Below are 24065 nucleotides of genomic sequence, written 5' to 3'. Positions count from 1 at the left end.
ATTATGTATGGATGAAGTCCGTAAGATATAGGCAACAACTACACCGTGAAGGTCAAACAAGTTGAATGCAGTGCAAGAGTACTTGGGGAACGGTGGTTTTAGTCAATCAGACCTAAAATGGAATGATGCCTTGCAGAGTTCTGCACATAGAGTTTCACGTCACCAACACAAATCTGGGCTACACGTGGAACAGGTCTGGGAACACTGCAGTCCTTGAAGACTTGGACCAGATCTATATAGAAGACTGAAAATTATTTGAAATCCTGCATTTAACACACAGATGTGGTGACCTCTTAGAACAGCTCCAGTATCAGAACCCAAACCATGAAGACAGTGGTCCACTGGCGTTTACTCCACCTACCTTAATAGTATTCGAGTGTTAAAACAAGACCCGCATTGTAAGGTTTGACTCGATGACCATCACCCCCTTACTTTTGCTATTCTGCGTCTGCATGGTCTCCTCATAGTTGCAAACCAGTGATGGAAAACGGGTCCAGATCGACAGAAATCTTCCCTTGCTCCTCCAAGGTCCCCTCCCAAGCCCGGTATGGGAGCCCAGCTCTCTGCTTTTAATCCAATATCCACTTCACTACGGAAGATTTATTTAGACTGCCTCTTGTTTCATAAAGGGCTCCAAAAGTCGGTAGTGATTTTTGACACTTTGTTATAATGTTTCTATGACCCCCCCGCCCCCTCCTCACATACCACACCACCACCCATCCTCATTTTCATACTGATACAAAGCATCGGGATAAAATGATGGTTCATTATAGTGGTACAGAGCTCTTATCTTCATCCGGCAAGAGTCATTTCCTTCCAAAGATTGAAATGCAAATGTGAAAATTAATGATAACTGCATTATCTGATAGCAGAGATAATACCGATTCACTGTCAGAGTAACACACAGTCGTTCTATGATTTCCTCTGCTTCTTCACAATATTCTTCTTACTGTCAGACTATATCTATGGTTAACTATGTTTCATGGATTTTTGTTAATTTACATCAAATAGCATTTCCAAGATCTTATATCTACCACATTTCCCCAATCAAAAAAGAAACGAAATCAGGACAGTAATCTCCAAGTCCTTCTTAGGACTGGTTTAAAAAGAAAGAAAGAAAAAAAAAGAAAAAAAAAAGAAAAAGAAGTAAAAAGGGAAAAAAAAAGAAGGCTATCGTTAACGTCTGTTTCCATCTTGCAGTGGTCTACCAACCATGCCAATCTATATTACACAGTTTTGCTTTGTAACCCGAACTGTTTATAGTGTTACTAAATAACGTACAGTAAACCCAACAACCAATACATACTTGCAGTGATTCTTACGAATGGTTACAGGAAATCTATTCAGAACAGATATTCAAACTACCTTTTATAGCAGGCAAAAATGTGAACCTCGCATGTCAGATGTTCACTAGAACCTTTCTGATCCACCTCTCACTAAAGCAATACACCAGAATTCACATGAAAGCCTGTTTCTCTTCTTATTAAACATTAATAGCAGCATAGCTCAACATATCATTATTTTAAAGCACTATTTAATTTACTGTTTTTCATAAACTTTCTGATACCCTTTAAGAAAAGCATCAACCTGTAAGAGTAATTAAAAGAAACTATATTGTGCTATATTTAACTATCCTTCCTACTTTTTTTAACAGTTCCCTGATATATGTATACGAGTTATGATGAGTCTTCTGAGACGTAACATGAGTTGTGACTTCATCTTGCTTTACTATTATCAACAGCGGAAGCTCTGTTGATTTACTGTAGGCAGAATTTTACACATGGGAAACTTTCACTTTATGTGGAGATGAATGTAAACAATACATAAAAAAATTACCATAAAATGAAAATGAGAGCTTTAGGTCCTTTTTTTTTTTTTTTTTTTCATTTTGGATATGTGGACAAATCACATTTCCTCACTTTCCAAGAAATATTCAAATACATTTCAAAAGAACTTCTGAGATTGACTTTCAAGACTATCCAACTCACAAAATCAACATGTTCTGCGAGAAAGCTATGCTCCTTACGGCTATGAAAGTAAGAGCTCACACAGGGAATAAGGATAATCTAGTTGACAGTATACTGCATGTGAATTAAGAAGAGAGAGATGAAATTCCTCTTTAGGACCAAGATTTCTGAGTGGCATTAATTTAAGCTTTGTAAATGCCCTATACTCAGTTCCCCAACTGCTAACACAGAGAATACTTCTCTGTCTTAAAAGGCAGAGGCAACTTCACCAATGACTGAGACATTCACTGGTCATTGGGCGTCTGTAAGAAGAAAGTCAAAAGAACTGAGCATGTAGGATGATGGGCTGGGTGTTGAAAATCTTTTTCACTTAGTTAGTCAGAATTAGAAAATTGTGTCCCACGTGTCTACAGTGAGAGAACTTCCCCTTGCATATTACTCACAGAACAGGAATGGGATGCCTTCTACTGTATTGTTTTATTGTACCACTACAGAGTAATGGCACAGAACTGAGAAGAGCACAGAGAAGTTATCATTCTTAACACAGCCTGAATACACAATCACTGGAGAAATAAAAATTAGGAGTTGCTTATGTGGAAGACTGCTAGTAATTATTCATTATAAATGCAGCCAAACAGTACAATATTTGTAAAAGTAATATATAGTATATTCATTTATTCATTCCATTTTAGTTACAACGAATTATCATGGTCTGCCAGTCTAACTCCTGCCCCAGTGGAATCTACCCCATTTTAAAAGTCCAGTGTTTGCCACAGAACTGGATCATGTTCTCTAGGAAAGTATCTCGTCCTGAATGTAAATATTTCCAACGACAGATAAACGATTTTTCATAAAATGTTCCAATAATTAACTTTTTAAGCACTAAAATCTTTTCTTTGTGTCTGAAATTGTGGAGCTTCAACGTCCATTTAATCTTCTGATACTTTTGCTAGAAAGAGGTGCCCATTGTTATCAGATTTTCACTCTGAATTTAAAGTAGTTTGTAATCAGGTTGTCCTTTAATATTTTCTTTGATAAAATAAATAGGAAAAGGACCTAGACTTTTTCATAATACCAGTCCTTTCAACATTCTAGTGGCTCTCCTCTAAACCTGTTTCAAATTTTAACATCATTCTTGAAGTGTGAATGCAGGAGACAGAACCATCAAACCAGACCGTTATCCAGACAAGCATGATAGTTTGAGAACCCAAACGTAACCTTTAGCCACAACTCCATCTTTTGGGCTCAGCTCTGGTTCACTAAATCCCAAGATTTTTTCAGACAAACTGCTTTCTGTAGTAAAAATTCTATTACCTTCTTGTAAGCACAAGACTTCATATTTAATTATACTGAAAGTAAAATTTTGCTGTGACTAACACTTCAAGTTATTCAGACCCAGCAACAGCAAGGCCTATCCATTATTCAGTATCTTCTTCCAATTGTAAACATGTTGCAAAGAACTAATATATTTTAGCTCACCATTACATATTAAGCTGGTTTTACAGGAGACTTTTTTTCCCATCAACCTATATGGATTGGCATTCTAACTAATCCTCCTTTATTAAAAGGGTCTTACATCACTTATCCCATTATTTCCAATGGGACCACTGTCATGTGGACAAGGCTGTCATTATCCAGACCAACCTTGACTTATTGTTTTCGAACACATTTGTTTCCTCTAGTATTCTAGAATTTCCAAATCATCTCAAAACTTTTTGAGAACTGAAGATTGATGATTAGGACACTGGGTCACCTAGCTCCTAAAAAAGTTAAATTTAAACTATCAGATTGCTTAAATTAGCTAGGATTTAGCAGGTTGAACCCATTGATCAGTTGTTGATGGAACAGAAGTACAGTCATCACTTACAGCCAAATAGGTTTTCCACCACAAATATGTTTTAAGCAGACTAGAAATATTTAAATTATTCTACCCTTTTTCCTGCTCCCTGTAACTATTAAGAGTCCTGACTTGTAATAGATCGATACTGATTTTCTAATTATTTTTTTCTTAACACATTTTAAAATGTCATCTTACTGTTATTAATGAAACTACTGATAGATTTTTAGTTACTTTTTTCCTTTTTTCTTTTAGCCAGGTATTAGTTCCTAGCATCTGGTTACCTCCACTTTTTTCCCATTCATTTTAAACTCAGATTTTTCTGGGGGTTTTTTTGTTTTTTTTTTTTTTTAATTCTCTTCTAGGTAAGGTTGACATCACCTTCACTTTTATTAAAGATTTTGGAAAATCTAAAAAATGGTTGTGAAACACTTCCAAGTTCTGATTCATGCTTTTTCATTCAAATATTTTCTCTCTTTTGTTACAGTTCATATTTGCTGTCTCTTAAAATGACAAGTACAGTGGACTGAACTTGTATTCCCCAATACAGGCATGACCACTGGATGATAAACAAGCACTAATTTCTAATTCTGTAAACAATTTTTCATTATCTCTCAAGATGGCATATAATAAATAATTTCCTTATATTGGGTTCAGTAATATTTCAGTTGAGTGGCCAAGTACCTAAAATTTTCAGAGATTTTGGAAAGTTCATGGAAACTCTAGGATGTTTCATTTACAGTTCCAAAATTTAGGAGATTTTTGTTCTTACATAGTACAGATATCCAGTAAAAAAAGGAATGATCCTATTCTCTCATATGATGGATGGTCTGTAGAAGACACGCATGAGATCTGCCTTTTGCTCATTATGGGTTAAAACACTAATCACTGGCCTCACATACACTGGTATCCTAGCAATAATACAAAGACTATAGAACTATATACATCTACATCTATATACATCTGTCTGACAGCAAACAGTAAATTTAAGGCTGTAAAATGACCTCTGCTTCCACGTTTAAAAAATAAGCCTTTTCACACAAAATTTGTCCAAGCCCAGTCTTGCTTTGCAGACTTTTTGTATTCCTTGGACTTTTGCTGTTGGTTGTAATGGAAAAAGGATCGGGCCCTTTACTGTGTGTCCATATAGAGTTTATTGACCTCCGTATCTATTATTTCAGAGTAGTCTTCTCATTAAAAAGAATTTTTTTAAAAATGAGGACAAGAACAATGAAAATTGAGGATACCTTAAAAAACATTCAGGTAACACTCAAAATGACTACACAGAGTAGGCATTATCTCTGCAATTCCTTGATGGTCAGTGAAGGTCACAAGACTATGTGAGCTGAAAGATTGCTTCAGCAGAAACTCTTTGATGCTACAGCACATTTAACTTTAGATTTTTCTTCATAAAAATATTCTAATTACAAAGGCTTAGGAATGCATGCGAACCATTTAACAATGCAAATTTTCAAACAAAATAAAACTCTAATTAATGCCGGAAGCTTAATTTTGACTCATCCGTGAGTAAGCTGTTGCTAATGAATAACTTAAAGAACTTCAGTCCCTGACAAGTACTGGCTCTGAAAATAACAATATGTTCCCTTAGTGCTAAAAAAAGAAAAAAATATTAAAATAACAGAACAGCTCTACTATTTATATGAATCCTTGAGTTGTCACAGTTCACATTATCAGTTGACAGCAACTTGTATCATGCAGAACACAGTCCTTGTTGGATTCTGAGAGAGCTCCATCTCAGCAAGGAGACCAGAGACAGACCAGATAACAAAGACTGTATGGTCATCTGCGCTTTAAGGTAGCACCTCTACTATGAGTTGGTAAGGTTGTTGAAGAAAAGCTTTTAATGGTTCTGTTTGTGCTGTGCTAAAGTATGTTCCTAAATACACAAAATATTTCATGCTTTGTTCTTTCTTCAAAGATCTGAAAGAACTTATCTTTGTACTGCATGTTCGAAAATGATCTTCTGTTGGTTGTTTCTTTTTCCATATCAATAAATAACCAAACTCATTTCAGAAAGCATGCATGATGGAGAGTATGGCACGTGGTATGTAGCCATTCCTTTATTCATGCATATTATACCCTTCTAAGGAACCAATATTTAAACAAAATACAGCTGCTTATTTCACGTTGGTGGTCCTCAGTTTTCTGAAGTCAAAAGAATTTTTCCCACATTCAGCTTCTATTTCCACACTATCCCATGTCAAATCCACCAATAAATATTACAAGAAATACGCACACCTTACCATTTAACTGATTTTTTCCCCAACAAAACAAAAAATACTCCTTTTACTCGATAATGTCATAAAAGATATCTCCAAAACTTTTGTATAAGATAGCTCATATAAAAAGCAGTAACAGCCCACAAAAAGCATACTTAACTGTGTCGAAATGCACTGAAAACAAAAAAGAAAAAAAAAATTACCTATTTCAGATAGAGTTTATTTACAATGAAATTAAAACCAAGTCATACGTTAATGATTGACAACCTTTAAGTCTACTATGAAGCTGGAAAAGGCCATTCCGCTACATCCAAAGATGTCTTTTGTATTATTTTAAATGTACTGTAGTGTATTATAATAATAAATCTTGCTTTCATATAACACCATAGTGCTTTATATAGAATATGAACTTATCTGTGTATTATCATTAAGAACATTTTAAATGACATCACGATAATTAGATATACTGTGTCTTCATTTTTGTTTGCATTATATTTTCCAGCTACTGCTTTCAGAAAATTACCATTTCGTTTTGTTCTTCTCTTCATGAAGAGCATACAGTAATTTGCAAAATCAAGCAAGGATGAAAATGTGATTGAAATATAGGAATTTTTCTAATGAAATATTATTATTGCATTATAAATTATTGATAGAACACTCCTGGAACTATTTTCTGATGTGCTCATCCTTTTTAAAGAAAATTTCCATAAGAGATACAGCTATTCTGAGAGTGTGTTTGTCTTCAGATGCACATTTTCTAACAGCACTTTTAAAATTTAGTCAATATAATGGATTTTTAAGGCCCATTACAGAGTCCATACCCATGAAAACACTGCACTGAGTTCTACTGCAGAATTGCCTAATTGAGAAATACAATTTACACCTTTGTCTTAGGTACTTTTACTGTACAACAGAGACTTTACATATTTATATTAAACAGATACTTGGAAAGTATTCCCATGTTACCATCACATCTTATATCTTAGCAATGTTACGCCTGCACCATCTTCACTGTGCATAATAGAAAACATTACCGTGAATTACTGTTTTAATGTGAAGTTCTAACACTTCATTGACTGCAATCTAAGAGTTTCTTTTTCAACTGAAATCAATGACAAGGTGTGCTAAATGATTTCTATCAGGCTAAAACAGGTAAACGAAGTCCTTGAAAATGTCAGTAGATACCATACCTATTTGTTAAGCTCAACTTGTTGCTAAATGTAGGCACAGAGCTTGAGAAGAGACACAGGCATTTGGTTGGTCTTCTGGCCTCACAAAACACAGCAGAAAAGCTTCTATCTTGACATAACCATGGGACTGAAAACTTACTGATAAATTTTAATCCTAAAATTCTAAGCAACAACATTTTCCTTTACATCAAGCAGGTAAGTAAGGCATTTTATGTTAACAGTTTACAAAATGGTACAGCCAAAACTGTTTTATACTCAAGAACTTTATCTTAGTACTTATCCATCAATATCCTGGACTCCAAAGGATCATTAAAGAAACAGTCCATTAAAAATCAATGCAAAGCATAACACATCCACTAAAATAATAATATTAAAAAATCCTGGAATCTAGTTTAAGAATTGTCTCTTGGCTTTGAGTTGTTTTTTCCTACCTGGCCCATCCCAATCTTCAGTCTCCACTGCAAGCTGCCCTGGTTTCTCGGATCTTGCATCGCCATCAGATTCTGCTGTCTCCTGGATGCCTTCTTCGTTGCCTGAAAAAACAATCAAAGAAATACAATAATGACATATTTCAATAGTGATTTTTAGGCAGAGCTCCTACAATATCCAAACAACTGCTTGCATGTGTAAGTGAAAACATACGCATGTTTATAAACAGAGAGAAAATGAAAAAAAGTCTTATTAGACACGTAAACATCTGTGAGTTCCCAGTGATTCAAACAAGCCCTGAGTATCCAATCCTTCCAGTTCTGTGGAAAGACAAATCTTGGAAATCAGTGTTTACTCCATATGCTTAAAAAACAGAATCACAACTTGCACCTAATTCTGTAAACCAATGCACAAAAAGTCATAGAGTTCATATGCACAAATGACAGAAAGAAATAAGCTTGTTACTCCCCAGCAATATATGCTTTCAGTTACGCGTTTTCTTGAATTGACACCTAACTGTTTCTTATGCATTGTGGATTAATGACACTCAGTACAAAAATATGGTCCACTAAACGTTTTCAGGCAACTAGTGGAGAGCTACTATTTCAGTATTTAAGGAATTTGCCCTTAAAGGTCATAATCTACCAGCAGGTCCCTATGATAATTTTCTCCCTGTCAAGCTTTGTCTAAAGAAATACAACATTTATGATGACTTTTTAGAATTTTCACCATCCAGAAGTATCTGAGAATGTCTGTCTGCTTTCAGTAACTATCCACTACAAGGTTTTACACAGGACACAAAGAAAATTATGATAAGGTTTAATTTTTAGAGATGACCATTTAATTTTTATTTGAAGAACTCCTTGTTGAAAGTGCAGTTTTTTCAGTTAAACAAAGATTCTAGGCAAGCTCCATGCAAGAATACTTTGAAATAACCACTACGAAAAATGATGTCGAAGGTAAGGGGTTCAGTATTAACACAAAATAGTCTGTCCACAGTAACGTGTTAAGTGACATCTCTGAGGGCTTATCCAGGCCAGTACTTTACTGCATTTGTAGGTATTTTTTTTTTACTATTAATCAATCCAAGAAACTCTTGCATAGGAATCATAGAATTACCTAGGCTGGAAAGTACCTTTAAGATCAACTAGTCCAACCATCAACCTAACTCTGACAAAACCCATCACCAAACCAAATCTCTAAGTCTACCGGCCTTTAAACACCTCCAGGGATGGTGACTCAACCATTCCCTGGGCAGCCTGTTCCAATGCTTAATAACCCTTTCAGTGTAAATTTTTTTCCTAATATCCAATCTAAACCTCCCCTGGCGCAACTTGAGGCCATTTCCTCTTGTCCTACCGCCTGATACTTGGGAGGAGAGACCGACCCCCATCTCTCCACAACCTCCTTTCAGGTAGTTGTAGAGAGCGATAAGGTCTCCCCTCAGCCTCCTTTTCTCCAGGCTGAACAACCCCAGCTCCCTCAGCTGCTCCTCACAGGACTTGTTCTCCAGACTGCTCACCACCTTTGTTGCCCTTCTCTTGACCCGCTCCAGCAGCTCAATGTCTTTCTTGTAGTGAGGGGCCACAAACTGGACACAGTACTTGAGGTGAGGCCTCACCAGTGCCGAGCACAGGGGGATGAGGGGATGATCACTTCCCTAGTCCTACTCACCACACTGTTCCTGATACGGGCCAGGATGCTGTTGGCCTTCTTGGCCACCTGGGCACACTGCTGGCTCATATTCAGTCAGCAGTCGATGAACACCCCCATGTCTTTTTCTGCCAGGCAGCTCTCCAGCCACCCTTCCCCAAGCCTGTTGCGCTGCTTGGGGTTGTTGCGACCCACGTGCAAGACCCAGCACTTGGCCTTGTTGTACCTCATACCATAGGAGGACACTGTGAAGAACGTAAAAAAAAAACCCCAAATCTACACAATTAACTATATCTGTCAAATCTGACTGAATTATGGTTTAATTTTTTTAACAGTCTTGAAGTAGACTTTTCAAAAAACTGTGTCCCACAGAAAAGTGGCAACACTAAAAAACAAATGCCGTGTATTTTAGAATCTGAAAATCAGACTGTTGATTTGACAAGAGGAGAGCAAGAAGGGGCAAAAAGCACAACAATTAAGCAGTAACTTGTAATTTTTTCCCACTCATGATAACAAGAGCTTTTATTAGCAACATAGGTAAAGAAATGTGATTAGAGCAAACCACGCCAGATCCCCATATGTTATCACTGGAGCTATATTTATACCAGATAAGATTGTGACCCAGAGTTTTCAAGTACACGATTATACACAAACACTATAAAGTATTAACTTCATGTGTACATGTAATGTCTTGTAACAACACATTCTTCCTTGCATTCATTAAACAAACAGTTTTTCAAATACCATGTACAAGAGCCTGGTAAACTACTTCTCACACAAACACAATACTATATTCACTCCAGATTTTGATAACAAAAATATAGTTCAGTGTATCTGTAGTACTAAAAATATAGTCCAGTGTATTCATAGGCACTTCAAGCTAAAAGGCATCACGAATATCTAGTATAATTTTTCTGTTAAACACACTGTATAATTTTATCCAGGCGTTTGAAGTTCATGTGCTTCAGTTCAATCTGAAGTTACCTTTCAGAAGACAGTCCTAAATACTCACATGGTGAAAAAGCTATCAAGTTTCTTATAAGTAGTTTTAGCAGTTATTTGGGTTTTTAACCAACTACCCTACTTTGAATTAGCATTTGTTTAGTTATTTTGTACTACCAAGAGAGCTCTGGGTTTTTGGGTAGACTGAAGAATCTATGAATCACATATTTTTACCTTCGTATTTCTGCCTTCATAGCTACTTAGAGTTAGAACAAACTGCTCTTTACTGGAGAGACACAAAGGACAATTTTCCAAGGTTCAAACCTGGCAAGATCAACTCCAGCTTTGTCCATGGAAAGGACTTCACAGGAAGGGTAATTCTGATTTTGAGTTTCTAACTCAAGCTGCGTAATCACCATAAAAAGCTCTTAAAATGTTCTTTCCATGGAATTTTTCTACTAAAGAAAATGTTTTTCTTCCACTGTAAACAATAGATCTCTAAGGACAAAATCAGAACAATAAAAAAAAGTATTAATAATAAGAATTCTGTTAGATAGAGCCCAAGCACAGAGATTTTTAGCTCCAAAATATAAAAGTTTTTCCAGGTTGTAATATATGCAAACCTGGCGTTAGCATGCAAATTTGAGCATTCTTTCAATCAATGCAACCAACCAGAACATCAAACAAACAAAACTATTAGAACTGAAAGAGGAGGAGAAACTTATGTGAAAAGATTGGGCTGAAGGGCAAAAGAAGGACAGAATTACAGCTAAGGTATACAATCTACAGCACACAGCAATTAAGTATTTGGGAGATGAGGAAAGATCAGAAAATGTATGTTAGCAGATGGCTTAACTTTTCATTAACTTGCTTTTTCAGTGTTTCATGAAGTATGGTGTTACGTGTTTTTCATAATCAAGTTTTCATGAATTAATGCATGTCCTGTGCAAATAAAGTAGAACAAAATGTGTAGAATTTACGTTACGGAAAACTTTGGTTTGCATCTAGAAGTATTTTTAATTATTTTCATTGATATTTTCTATTATTCACCAGCTCCCAAGTCGATGCATTACACACCTGAAATACCACAACACTGATTCCTCCTGTTCCCCCATACTACTCTCCCTCCGTACTGAAGCGATCTGCTTCTGAAACCAACAAATGGTACATTATTGTGGGCTTCAGAATCCCTCAGTGAAGCAAGTCTATCCCAGGCTCAGCTGAGCAGCAAGGCCAGGTGAAAATGGACAACGAAGTCAATCCATTGGGTGCTGGAGACGCTGCGACTTTAAGAAGCCAAAAGGAAGCTTCGCACAAGAGCTGATAAAAAACCCACATCTCCCAAGCTTTTTTCTTTTCTTTCCCCTTACTTAATACTACTTTAGCAGCTAACATTTGTTTAGCACAAAGGAGTTTATTTCCTTACAGAATTTATTTTCTTTCCATTGTTTACTCTTTTTGTTCCTTCACTGACTATTTTCCAGTCTCAATAAGACTACTTTTTAATACTTATTTTAAAACTGATTACATTTTTTCTTCAATGTACAGGTGTAGACATTTAATTGGATCCAAGACACTATTTTTTTCTTTCTTCCAAGCCAAATCAAGTGCTTTTTGCCTTATATATACACCACTCACTTTGCTACTAACCTGTTGATACCTTTCTGTTCCCATTTTTTTCGTTTTTTTTTTTTTTTTTCTCATGCTTATTTCTTCACTTTGCTGCTCAGTTACATTTTGTATTTAAGTTAGAGGAGTAATTACTTCTTACCATCAATGCCGAAGAGTGGTACAGAAGTCCTGGCAATGATAAATGCTCTAAAATGAAGCAAAACCTGCTTCTGTTTAAGTTTTTCCTTCTATCAACTGAGATCAGTAAGTGAATTCTGTCCTTTAAAAGAATGTCATTGCATGAAAAAAAGACTCATGTGAGCAAGAATTTATAATATCATATAGTACGTTTACTCATGAGTCAATTAAGCCCAATGGACTTTCAGTTATTTCTCTGTATTTGGTCTTAAAGCTACACTTTGGGCAGAATTCATCTCCTCTAACCTTAGATGTCTGAAAGTTAAGTGATTCCAGACTACTTACGTAGGCACTCCTAAAGACAGGGAAGAGAGAAACCTCCACCGTGACTCATCCTACTCGAGGGCGCCTGAGATGCGCGACCCCTCTTGGTGTCTGAGATGGCTGAAATGAATCATCCTCTGAAACACACAGCTTAGACTAGGAACCTATCTTTAGCCAGCTAAAGTTAGGTGAAACGAATCTCTGCCTCATGATAAAGTGCTGAATACACAAAATACTGCTTAACTAAGAGAAAAAAGAAGTCTTATTCAAACAACTTCAATACCGTAATATGAATAGAATTTTCATCTTGACTTTACTATTTCTTACCAGCATTAACTGTTTCTGTTGCTCTTGAGAAACAGTTCAAGGCTTTTTAATGTGTTTTTAATATCCTAGTGTTTATCCGATAGATGCAAGTGAATACACTAAACCACTGTAATTCAAGGTGATACAGTTGGTCAGGGGATCTGAAGACTGTAAAAGAGACGTATTACCAGAAACATGAGAGGGAGAGCTCTAACATCTCTGACAACGCTGACAAGTAGGAAAAAAGAGACTTGAATATTAACAAGTAATTTCTCTTTAATCTTTTTAACAAATTAAAGACTTGCCCATTTGTACTTAATCAGCTTGTACCACAAGTAGTTGCGATATTTTAAAGAAGCACACGGGTTAGCAGTTCTTCTCAACCCTGCTGTTTTAATCCATGTTGTTCCTATCAATATTAGGCTCTTACAGAAAGTCTTGTACAATGTAACTATTGAACTTTCTTGACTAGGAATGTTATAGCAGCCGTTAGTCACTCTAGAATGCATTTTGCAATCAGCTAAATCAACAAAGTATTTTTAACAATGAAGAGTTCAGTACTGACAGATCTACTTTCTTGTTCACAACTGCTTATCACAGCACAGATATCATGTGTGTTTGCCAGGTGCTTCCCATAGTTAGGATACCTTCACAGAAGCCGCTCACAAAAGATAAGGTCATAAAAGAGATGAAAAATGTGCAAGCTTCATACACTCATGGTTTTATCATCAGACAAAATAGCTTTGGGTGAAGGACTGTACCAGTCACAAACAGCACACGGCAGCTTCTATTAGAGCAAGAGAACATTAAAAGTTTGAAATTCAGTTTGTGCTCATTCTTCCTGGCAGCATAGATGTAAACTTAAATTGTTAACGTCCTAATACAGCTGTTCAGAGTGAAACACCACTTCTCAATTATAATAAATCAATTCCGAAATAAATTGTTACAAAGCCTGTAGCATTCTGCATTGCCAAAGGAGAAAACAGACGCAATGCAGAGAGTTGGGGAGTCACACACTGTACACTTTAATTTGGCAACCTACATAACCTTATGTACATTAGCAGGCCAGCGCGACTGGTTGAAGGGGAAGAATTTCTTGGGGACATGGGGGAAGGGGCCCTTTCCTTCTTTCTGCCCCAATGTACAGCGACAGTAATTCTAGATCCAACCGAAGAAGGATTCTGAGACTGCGCACACGAACTAGATGCCAGAGCTTCAGAAACGATCAATTAGCATTCAAAAATCATCCTTTGTTATTTGCTTTATCACAATGCCTATGACCAGTAACACAGCTTACGCACGCCGACAATCTCGCTCTTGAATCCTAAGAAACACACTGAAAGCTGAGAATCATTGCCAGGAACCTCTCTTCAGAAGCAACTCATGTAACTCTAAACCAAACCATATACAACTTAAAATACAAATGCAATGTACTTAATTCATTGAATGTAACTTACTTTTTGGCAGCACACACTATTCTTAAGAATACCAATGGAATCTAACAGAACTTAACTGCCCTTTTTGTGGATCACCTCTTTTTTATAGGATTCTACGTATATATTTAAGAAGCAGAAATCTCTAATTTCAGTGGCAGGTTTTTTAATGCAAGTTTAGATATAAAACATTCTGGGTACCAAGCACATGTTAAACAATGCAAAAAAAAATATTTTGTAAGTTTTTGGTATGAAACAGAACCCTGAGAATGAAGATATTAAATAAATTGGGGGGGATGTTTCCCTACTTTGCAATATTTGTCATGGCTACAGTGCCATGCAAGTGGGTTTATTCTACAAGCCTTGCAAGGACGGAGAGACAGAGAGATATCTGATGCTGTCACTACCAGACTCTGTTATCACTTCATCTGATGTGTATCAGAAGTCATTTCGGTGAAGCCCACCAAAGTCAACTAAGACACCCTACTCTACAAATACGGTTAAGTTTGAGCAAAATCTGGCCCTCAGATGACCGATTTGCTAACGTACCTGCAAGAAACCAGCACTTGTACATGTTAATGCACTGCATTTTATTTCAGATTATATTAATCATTGCAATACTTTGCTTCTTTGCAAGCAATTATTGTTTTCTGTCACGCTGATTAACAATCATAATTTCTCCTGGGATAAATCTCATTTGAAATAACTGTATGTTTCTTGTTGCCCTAAGCACTCTTAAAATTATTTATCCAGCAAATGTCAGAAATAATGCACTGTCTCTTATCCTAGCTTTTAGGAAAGGTCTATGATTATCCATGTGTCGGTGAGTACCTACATGTGTACAAGCTGTTAATTCTCCAAAATAACGGTACGGGAACTATTTTGGTTCACATTAAAATCACCACTCTGTTTAACAAAATGTCATCTTGACACAATGACATTTCAGCACAGTGATCATGTTAAAAAGCTGTGTCAATTATTTCTAACCATTTCAGCTATGGCACTTTTCTCCTGGGAAAAGACACTGCTGTGCAGCAAGTTCATCTAGACTGAGTCTGGCCTTCCTCCTTCTCTAAATGTTTGATATGTTCTCATTATCGCACTGTTTGCTTTTGAAGTCCTTTCAAGACAAGGATCGCTCGTTCAAAGGTATTTCCAGCAGAACAGTGAAAGTGTTCTCTAAATTGTATTCTACAGACTTTCCTTCTCTTAATGAGTTTTAAATTTATACTAATTTTTAGGGAGCAACTCTTGTGGCACCAGTACCACAAACAAATATCATTCAGATGTACTGTCTACCCAAAAGCTTCTATAGATTTAAAGGAAAAAAAAAAGAAAAAAGTCTTGCATCTTTTCAATCTTTCCCCATTAAAACTTCAAATACAAGAGCTCTATTAGATATATTCAAGTACCAACCTGGGGTTCAAACTTTCACAGCTCTAGGCACTTGATTAGAAAAGCAGCAGAAGCACATTTTAAAAGATATTTAGACGCCCCAAACAAAATCTGTTGCTTAGTATAATTTTCAAAAATTATTTCAGCAGAAATCGACAATCCATGAGATTCTAAAAGACCCTGCAGCAGAACAGAGATGGCTTCAGAGATACTCTAGCAAGTTTCAAACTCTAAGTTTGAAGACTCTTCTGCAAGTTCATATTTCAACTTAATAAGTAACAATTCTGTTCCTTCCCCACTGCAAAAATACTACATCTCTTAGGAGAATTCTTCATCCAAGAAAATCTCATTTTATAACATGCAGCTGAAATTATTATCATATAAACATTCCATTTTCACGACTTCCACACTGCTACATAACAAGTAGCAATATGTATCTGTTCTTACAAAGTGAAATTTTAATTTACCTTGTTGCAAACAGCTTGATGCCTTTATTTGAAATAATCAACACTCCAGGTGCTTCAAAATCAAAGGCAGCCAATTCCCTATCATTGGAGGTATGTTACCACATACGTGCTGTATTATACACGGTTTCAAAAACAGCCTAGACTTCTATGAGTCAAACGCAAGAAAAAGACTTAGCAGTCATAAATAAATGCTTCTTTTTCTCCTATCCACAAGAATCTATCCAGCAGTAATATTTGTCTTATCAATATTTATGCAACGATGTCGTAACTGTGACATTTGCTTCATTTGTTTTTTCTGATCTTTTGAGAGTTAAATTACTGCCAGTTCTGTCTCAGAACTCTTTCCAAAAGTATTCACAGTTTTTGTGTCAAGAACAGCAAATTAGACAAAAAAAGGCAAAATGGACCTTCATTATAAATTATTAACAGATATACAGTACACATGAACTAAGAACACGTGGCGAAATTTGTCATTTGTGCATTTCATATTTTAAAGAAGATTACCTTTAACAATTTGCACCTCATATTCTGTCAAATTTGAGCTCAAATTTAAGTCAATCTAAGTTCGAGTTTTGTGACTTTCTAGACAGGGGACATTACACTACTTGTTGTAAACAAATAATCCCTTTCCTCATAGCTGTGACAGAATTCACAATTTCATTGTTCTTAAGAAAACCAAAATGTGCTGACTGAAAAGGCTGGAGTTGCTTTGATAAAGTGCTTAAAATTGAGTAAGCTGTTTAAATATTTCTCTCACTTTATAATTCTGTACAGTCAAAATAATGTTTTCTATTTAGATCTATGTATTTACATCTTGAAACATATCTTGCTAGTTTCTTCTGAGATACAGTTTTATGTTTGATGACCAATTATTTAATTTCTTGATTAAAAGAAGGGTTTGCTTGTCTAACTTCGGTCAAATTTTTATCCCACTAAAGTTGATGTTACTACCGACATGGATTTCAGTTGCACTGAAAATACGGCCCGAGAAGTTTACATATGGCTTAGCAGTAAATGGAAAAGAGTGTAGGACAGACAATCTCGTACTTGTTACTCTGGAAGCCTTTCTGTGCTCTCAAGTGAATGGTGAAAAAAGTCACTCCAACCTTTTCAGATATTTCCTTTCTCTTCTAGCAAGAAAACAGGTGGTCCCCTGAGCTCCAGTAACAGGAAAAAAAGAGAAAGCACAAGAGGTAAAGCCCAAGGCAAATGCTCATGTTCCGAAAAAAAAGGTCTCCTTTCATCCTGCCGGGATCCAATCTAATTCTGACTTAGCACCCTCCGAAGGCTAACCCCCCTCCTTTCTTTGTCCGCATTCAGCATCTGACAAAAAGTATGGAAGATGCACAGGATTCAGTTTTTTCAGCTGAATGGGATACAGATAAACGTACGGGAACCCTCACTCTGGGGACAACGAGAATCCACCACAGGTTCACAAACACGTACACAAGTCAGTAAGAGGTAACTATCGTAGTTTTGGAAGGAGTAGCACTGTGAGTCCTTATGCAGATCCTTGTTATCCTGGGAGATGAAAATACATCATCACACATACATGCCCTCTCCTGTCTCTGCTTACCAAAAAGAATGATGTGTCCTTCATTTACTTGTAAAGCCTACATAAAGAAAATGTAATGACTTAAAATAAATAATAATAAAAAAAAAAAGGAATATGAGCTCCAGGAGAACAGAAGTATTGCCAGGGAAAGATAATGTCAGGCGCAGGGAGGGGGGGTGTCTGGTGCCAAGCAAAGCCGAGGGCTGTGCAATCACCTCTATCAGTGCTCTATCAGTGTCTACACTCCAGCCAAATCCAGAGAAAACAAGGAGTCAAAGATTCAGGTCAATAAGCTTATAGGCGATTTGCACAAACAGCTCCTCCAGCAAGGTAAAAAACAAAGTCATATTGGCTTTTCTTTTTTATTCCTTCTCTTTGAACTCCCTGGTCCAAACACACCCTGGAAATGTCAGTGTTATATGCAAGAATTTAAAGAGCTGAGCTTCTTAATCCCGTTAAGTAATAAGAACAAAGTTGCCTGTAAAGATCTCCTTATTGAGCTCAAAGTGATTATGGTATAGCTGCCTTATGCTGATCCTACTTCCACTTGCTATAGCAAAAGAGGTAGAAATTTGTCATGAAATCCATTACTGAAAAGGAAAAAAACATTATTGATTAAAAGGTTTCTGGTTTAAAAAAAAAGAAAAAAAAAGAAAAAAAAGGCATAAATCTACTTTTTGATCCAGAATCAGAAAATAGAAAGCATATTGTCAGACATTACATGCTTAACTTGAAAGAAGCAAAGAATATTTACACAGATGCACACAGGCATACATACAAAAAATCATACTCCAGAGGAAAAAGGGACACACAGAAATCATTTTCAAGGTGTTAAGAGTTTGGCTGGTATTATAGATGATAGCATGATAGCTTTGCACATGAAGTATGACGGGAAAGATTAATGCACAGAAGGACTTAGCTTTGTATATGCTTTTTCTTATATGGAGAATCACACTGCAGCTGTTTCCCTGAATCTCAAGCCTGGCTGCACAATCAGGTCACATGGTTTAACATAAAAAATTCCAGTCCTAAGCTGGTCTGGCAGGCTAGTGACAAAATACTGTCCAGGAGCAGAAAACCTGGATCAGGTTCCGAGCTCATCCCCTCCTGCCCGAGCAGAATACGGGAATACAGCAGCAGGCGTACACTCAGTATGCACAAGCCCATATATTCCCTGCGTTCTCTTCTTGCTGACTTAGAACGGTACGTGAGTTTCAGACGGCACTGGACTCCCCTCATCCCCCTCTTCCCCTACAAATAAAGATAAGCAATGTATCAGGAACCACAACGATGCATCAACGCCCCTATTTGCTATGGGCAGTTTGTGCTGTAGATCCTAAAAGCATTGCATCATGAAACAATCAATCTTCATCCCACTTTACGTATCCCCCATATCTTCCTATGTCACCAACTGAAGCACAGTTAACATTGGGAAACAGCTTTCCAACCTGCCACCAGAAGTGTTAAGGCCACTGAATCTCCTTCCACTGAGGGCTGGTGCCACTGCTGCCTTGTGATGGAGTAACTATGGGAAGCCTACAACATGAGGAACACACACAATAGACATGCTACAAGCAAAGAATGGAAGAATTCAACAAAGTTGTCCTGGTAAGCACAGCACCAAGAAATGGATGTGTCTTCTTTCTCTAATTATCAGATATGTACATTCCTCCATTTGACCCTTTCTTCTGGAAACAGTCCCACATTTTCTCTCTTGATTATAGTCCTTCCTCCATTTTCTTCTCTTGCCTCTTTCCTGCTCTGAACACAGATACTTAACTATCTACTAATCTCAAGTGATGTCTCTCATTGCTCAAGATAACTTTTCCTTTGAAAGTTAATCCCTCATTGAACACTTCTGCTAAGAAGGTCACAAAGAACTGTAATTTGTTTAGCCAGTTCCCACCCTTACAAAGAAGGCAAGGCTCCTATTCTCCTTGCTGTTTACAGAGGAAGAGGTTTCACCTCCATATATGTATGGCAAATTTGCTAAGTAACAGATGAGAATTTTTTTTATTTTTCCTGAGGGTATCTAGGCAGGATGAAAGCAATCAGAGGCTAAAAAGCCAATGATAAACTACTTCACAGCCCAAATTAACTTGATTTAGTTCTTTGCTTTTCATCCCATCACCTCCAACTTCTTGGCTTTTGTATTGTTCTGCTGTTTGTGCCCCCTTCTTTATCTGTCCTCCTGCTTTTATTATCCCCATCATTCCTCCAGCTCACTTCTTCTCTTGTCTCTGTTAGCATCACATTATTTTCTTATTCCTACCTATAAAAGACAAAAGTTAACCTCTGTCTCCTAGCTTCCATAGTAGGCTTTCAGCCATCTAGTCTACCACTCTTCTACATGGGAGACAAGCTATTTTCTCCCTACTCAGACTATCTAAATACTGGTAGTTATCTAAGATGATCTGAAAGTTCCCTTCCGACCTAGGCGATTCTATGGTTCTATGATTCTAATAAATCTTCTAGATCTGAATTTAATCTGAATTAATCTCAATCTGATACGGACTCTGATTCCAGATACCCACTATCTGGACACTAAAAGAAACCTTCAGCAACGGAGGTTCCAGGCTAATACAGGCTTTGTGTGGACAGCACCATCGGATACCCTCTTTATCTGCAGTGCGGGAATTTGTAGTAACTAAGCATAAACAGCAATTTTCAAGGCCACAAACTGATCAAATGCAATGCATTACTGCCAAGGCTACCTCCTACTAAATTTTTTGTTTCTGCTCCAAAGATTGAGACCAGTGCAGCTTTGTAGTGAAAGAACACTATGGCTGTGTTATTATTATTGCTGTTTCCAAAATATTCCCTTTCTCCCAATTCCACTATGAAAATTGCAAACAAATCAAACTTCTAACTGCCATCTGTTCTGAGGCTCTTCTAAAACATTCACTCTTGGACGGGAAACTTTATCCAAAAGGTTAAAAATTCACAGTTGCAAGCTTAAACTGATCTTTGATAAATAGTAAGTTGCTAATTTCCATTTTTGCTTTTAGTATTTACATGCTTAAACACTGCTCCCTTTTTCACATTTGAGTGTAAATGAAGACTACATAGGAATGATTATTCACATGTAGCAAAGTTAATTGCGGTTTTGTAGTGTTGCAAAAGTGTGGGGGAATTTTCCAGATTCCTTGTTCTAAAAGCCATTAATGAGCAAAAGGAGAAGGGAAAAATAACAGCCAAAAGTCATAATTTTGAGAACAGAGAAGTTGTAAAATGACATGTAGCTCAATCAATGTGATTAATTTGCTTCACACTTTGCAGAGGCTTTTGCCTTCGCCTTCTAATTCTGGCAACTATTCTGCTGAATCAATCTCACAAACCTAAATTAATAAGGTAGGAATGACAAGTATGGCTTTATAAAGGTTAGCTGTTTGCAATTTAGACAATAACAGACTGCTCTCTGATTACAATATGATCAGGCATAGTTTGACAGGAAAATCTCTTTAGTCAAAAAGCCAAAGTTATCAAGTTGTGAACCTGCACATCCTCTACTTTCATTCATCTGAATAAATTGTGAATTTAGTAAATTTTTGCCTTCGGTGCATACTTTGGATAATTAAAAGCCTCTGTTTTCAGGCCATGCTTGGATTTACGTAGCTGGGGAAGTATGAAAAACATACCACGGGTGAAACCTCACAAACTTCTCCTCCCCAACAGTTGTGCCATTTGTTGCCCACATCTGGAGTCCTGCAGGAAGCAGGACTCATTTGTCCTCTTGTTCTGGGTCAGCTAGGAAGAAACCCTGGGGAAGGGAAATGGGGAGCCAAGACAGATGAACATTCCATATCCAACAAAGTCCCCTAACTTTCTAGAACCTTTAATGGCCCATGCGAACAAGAGGAGAATGCAGAGACAGCATAAAGGATTCCCATGCCAATTCTGGTATTTTCTGGGAAAAGGAAATCTGTCACATGAGAAAACACAGATTTACACTTATTTTTCCCTCCCTTTAAGATATCTGTGGTTTACAGGCTGCCAAAACTTTCAAAGAGCAAAACAAAAGCCAGAAAGTCAGGCCCCCAAAACAGAAATTAGAATGCATTTATTTGCTCTCAAGCCCCTTTGGTACATATCTCATTTTCAAGCTTTTATTCATCGTGTTAAAGAAAAAATACTTTTAGGAAAAAAAAAGCTTATTTCTCATATCATGTTTTAATTTCAATACTGAAGCACTACAAAGAAAAAAAGGTTATGAATGATTAACAGATTCATGCCAAAAATCACGAGAATTAGTCTCACTTTTAGTATTTACTATATAATATAGTCACAAACCCTTCAACTAAGAAAAGGACACAAAAGAAATTTATTTGCTTTACAGATTATTTTTTTCTTCTTGGGTTTTATCCTCAGAAAAACATACGTGGCCTCATGCTAACGACACTTAAGATGTGACGCTGAAGAAGCAAGACATTCAACAGATGTTGAGACATTAATTAAAAACAATACATTTCTAGTCTCCCAGTCCATCTTTTTCCAGGGATATTCTCAGCTTACTTCAAAGTGGGACTTTCTGTCACACTGCCTCAGCTGGAAGTAGATTAGGGGTTTTATGTGCCCCTTCATCCTCAGAAATTTCCTTTTCAATTTTTCTTCTGCAGCAGTTGCAGTGGATAGGTTTAAGATTCTTTTATAACTACAACACACTTGGAAAAAGAGCTACTGGGGAGTCAGAAGGTATCCAGCTTGAAGAATCAGTAGATGTCCTTAATAAAACATGATAATCAAGATTCAGATTTAAATGTATTCCCATTTAACTCCTGATCTTGTTTAATACAATGGCCTGGATTCAGTGTTTTCCCTGAAAGATGTGTTCACTAAAGAAAAGTGCCGGGATAACTTGAATACAACAGGACTTTGCAATAATGACTGCTACAAAGAAACAAAAAAAATCATGTATTTTTCTGAATTTTGCCCAAAACAGTAGTATTTCCATTGGTGGGCCCTGGAAATGCAGCAAGAAGTACAGAGAAATAACAAAATCAAACTGATATGAACTGATAGTGGTGCATAGTCTTCCACTGCTGACAGAAGGAACTCAAGGGACACCAGTATGACAATTACGCAAACAGTGGTTTAAATAATTATTTAGTAATGCCAGTAACAGGATCAGTACTTTTTTTCAGCTAAGGAAAATGGTGTCGGAGAGGCATGGGAACAAGTGAATGCACAGTAATTGTATGTGTTTCCAACAGAGTTATAATAGCACTGAACTCCCCCTGTTTGCAAAGCATTTCCATTCATAATCTGGTCTCTCTTACTTCACTGTAAGATTTGTTGCAGCTAAACTCTGAACTATGCACTGGACTGTTTTGATCTCTTAGGATGGCTGACTAAGTCTCAAGAACACATAGGGCAAAAAATTACCTATTTTTTCAAAAGTTTGTAAGCTACGTAGAGGACATGTAGAAAATACATTTTCGTGCCTTCCCCACTGATGACTGAAGACTATGTAGGAAAGAGTAACATTCTGCAGTTAAAACATTTAACTATTCAAACAGATTTATTCTACTTTGTCCCAGACAGATGAAAATAATACAAAACCAGAAGCATATCAAGCTATCATGAGAAAACGTATGTCAATATCTGGGAAAGAACAGAAAGACAGAGAAATTATCAATATCCAAATGCCTGAGGGGGTTGTGGACTAACAGGAGAACATCACCACAACAATTCCAGCTATTTGATAGGCATCCTTACCTGCAGAAGACAAACAATAAAGCAGTCAAGTGGAAATCTGGCAGGAAGAAGGTTAAGTCAATGTTCTACGTAACAGTACAGTGTGCTTTTTCTGTCAGTTGAATGGGAAACAGCACAGCCTTGCAGACTGAACACTGGGTAAGAATGAATTGGTGCGGCTTATGCTAAAATACCTCTATCTTCAATAATTTTCAAGTAACGAATGCACCAAAAAGGCATCTGCAACTTTAAAAGTTATCCTTTCACAAATCACTAGTTTTCTACCATGCATAATAAGTTCTATAATAAGCTCTATTTTAATCCTAGAATCTACAGACACAATCTGTTTTTCTAGCAGTGTTTCCTAGGCAAAGAGGCAATGCACAGACATGCTGCGTTGCTACCTTCGGATCTGATAGTAATTGACTTCTGAGGCCTGTTCTCTCCAGTTAAATACGTAGAAAATAACATTCTTGGAGGAAAACATTAAAGGCAACATGATTCACCTCCCTGACAAGTACATCTTCCACCACCTTAAAATATTCACCCCTTACCACACTTAACCCCACAAGTGGCTTATTTTCCTATTTTTAAGGTACTATATTAATAGGACCTTTTTGACATTTTAAACCAAGAAATCTTTTTGACCAATTGGACACAGTTTGGCCAGTATTCCCTCAAAGGTGGGCTACAATGATTACCTTTATTACAAAAGTATTCCACTTCTTCACAGCTCAGATTTTCAGGCTCAAACTCTGCAGAAAAGCTTTCCTCCAGTGGAAAGTCTTCTTTTGAGATAGTATCATTTTCCTCAGACAGGCACTCTTCTTCTTCATCCTCAATGGCATCCTCAAGGGGCCCTTTAAAAAGAATCAGGAACACTG

General features: G+C 36.9%; 1 protein-coding gene across 2 annotated transcripts in view; it reads right to left on the bottom strand.

Moving 5' to 3' along the window:
* The window catches only part of ZFPM2 (zinc finger protein, FOG family member 2), a 317200-nt gene that overhangs the window by 228390 nt on the left and 64745 nt on the right, over positions 1 to 24065 (bottom strand). The window contains exons 2-3 of one of the 2 annotated variants that reach the window (XM_063327381.1): positions 23883 to 24041; positions 7666 to 7767 (exon numbers count right to left, since the gene is read on the bottom strand). In XM_063327381.1, the coding sequence (XP_063183451.1) occupies positions 7666 to 7767; positions 23883 to 24041 (261 nt within the window). The remainder of the gene's footprint in view (positions 1 to 7665; positions 7768 to 23882; positions 24042 to 24065) is intronic. The other variant, XM_063327382.1, reaches the window with a different exon arrangement.

The sequence above is a fragment of the Chroicocephalus ridibundus genome, chromosome 2 (genome assembly GCF_963924245.1).
Source record: "Chroicocephalus ridibundus chromosome 2, bChrRid1.1, whole genome shotgun sequence".
NCBI lineage: Eukaryota > Metazoa > Chordata > Aves > Charadriiformes > Laridae > Chroicocephalus > Chroicocephalus ridibundus.
This window is presented reverse-complemented; position numbering and strand designations above follow the sequence as displayed.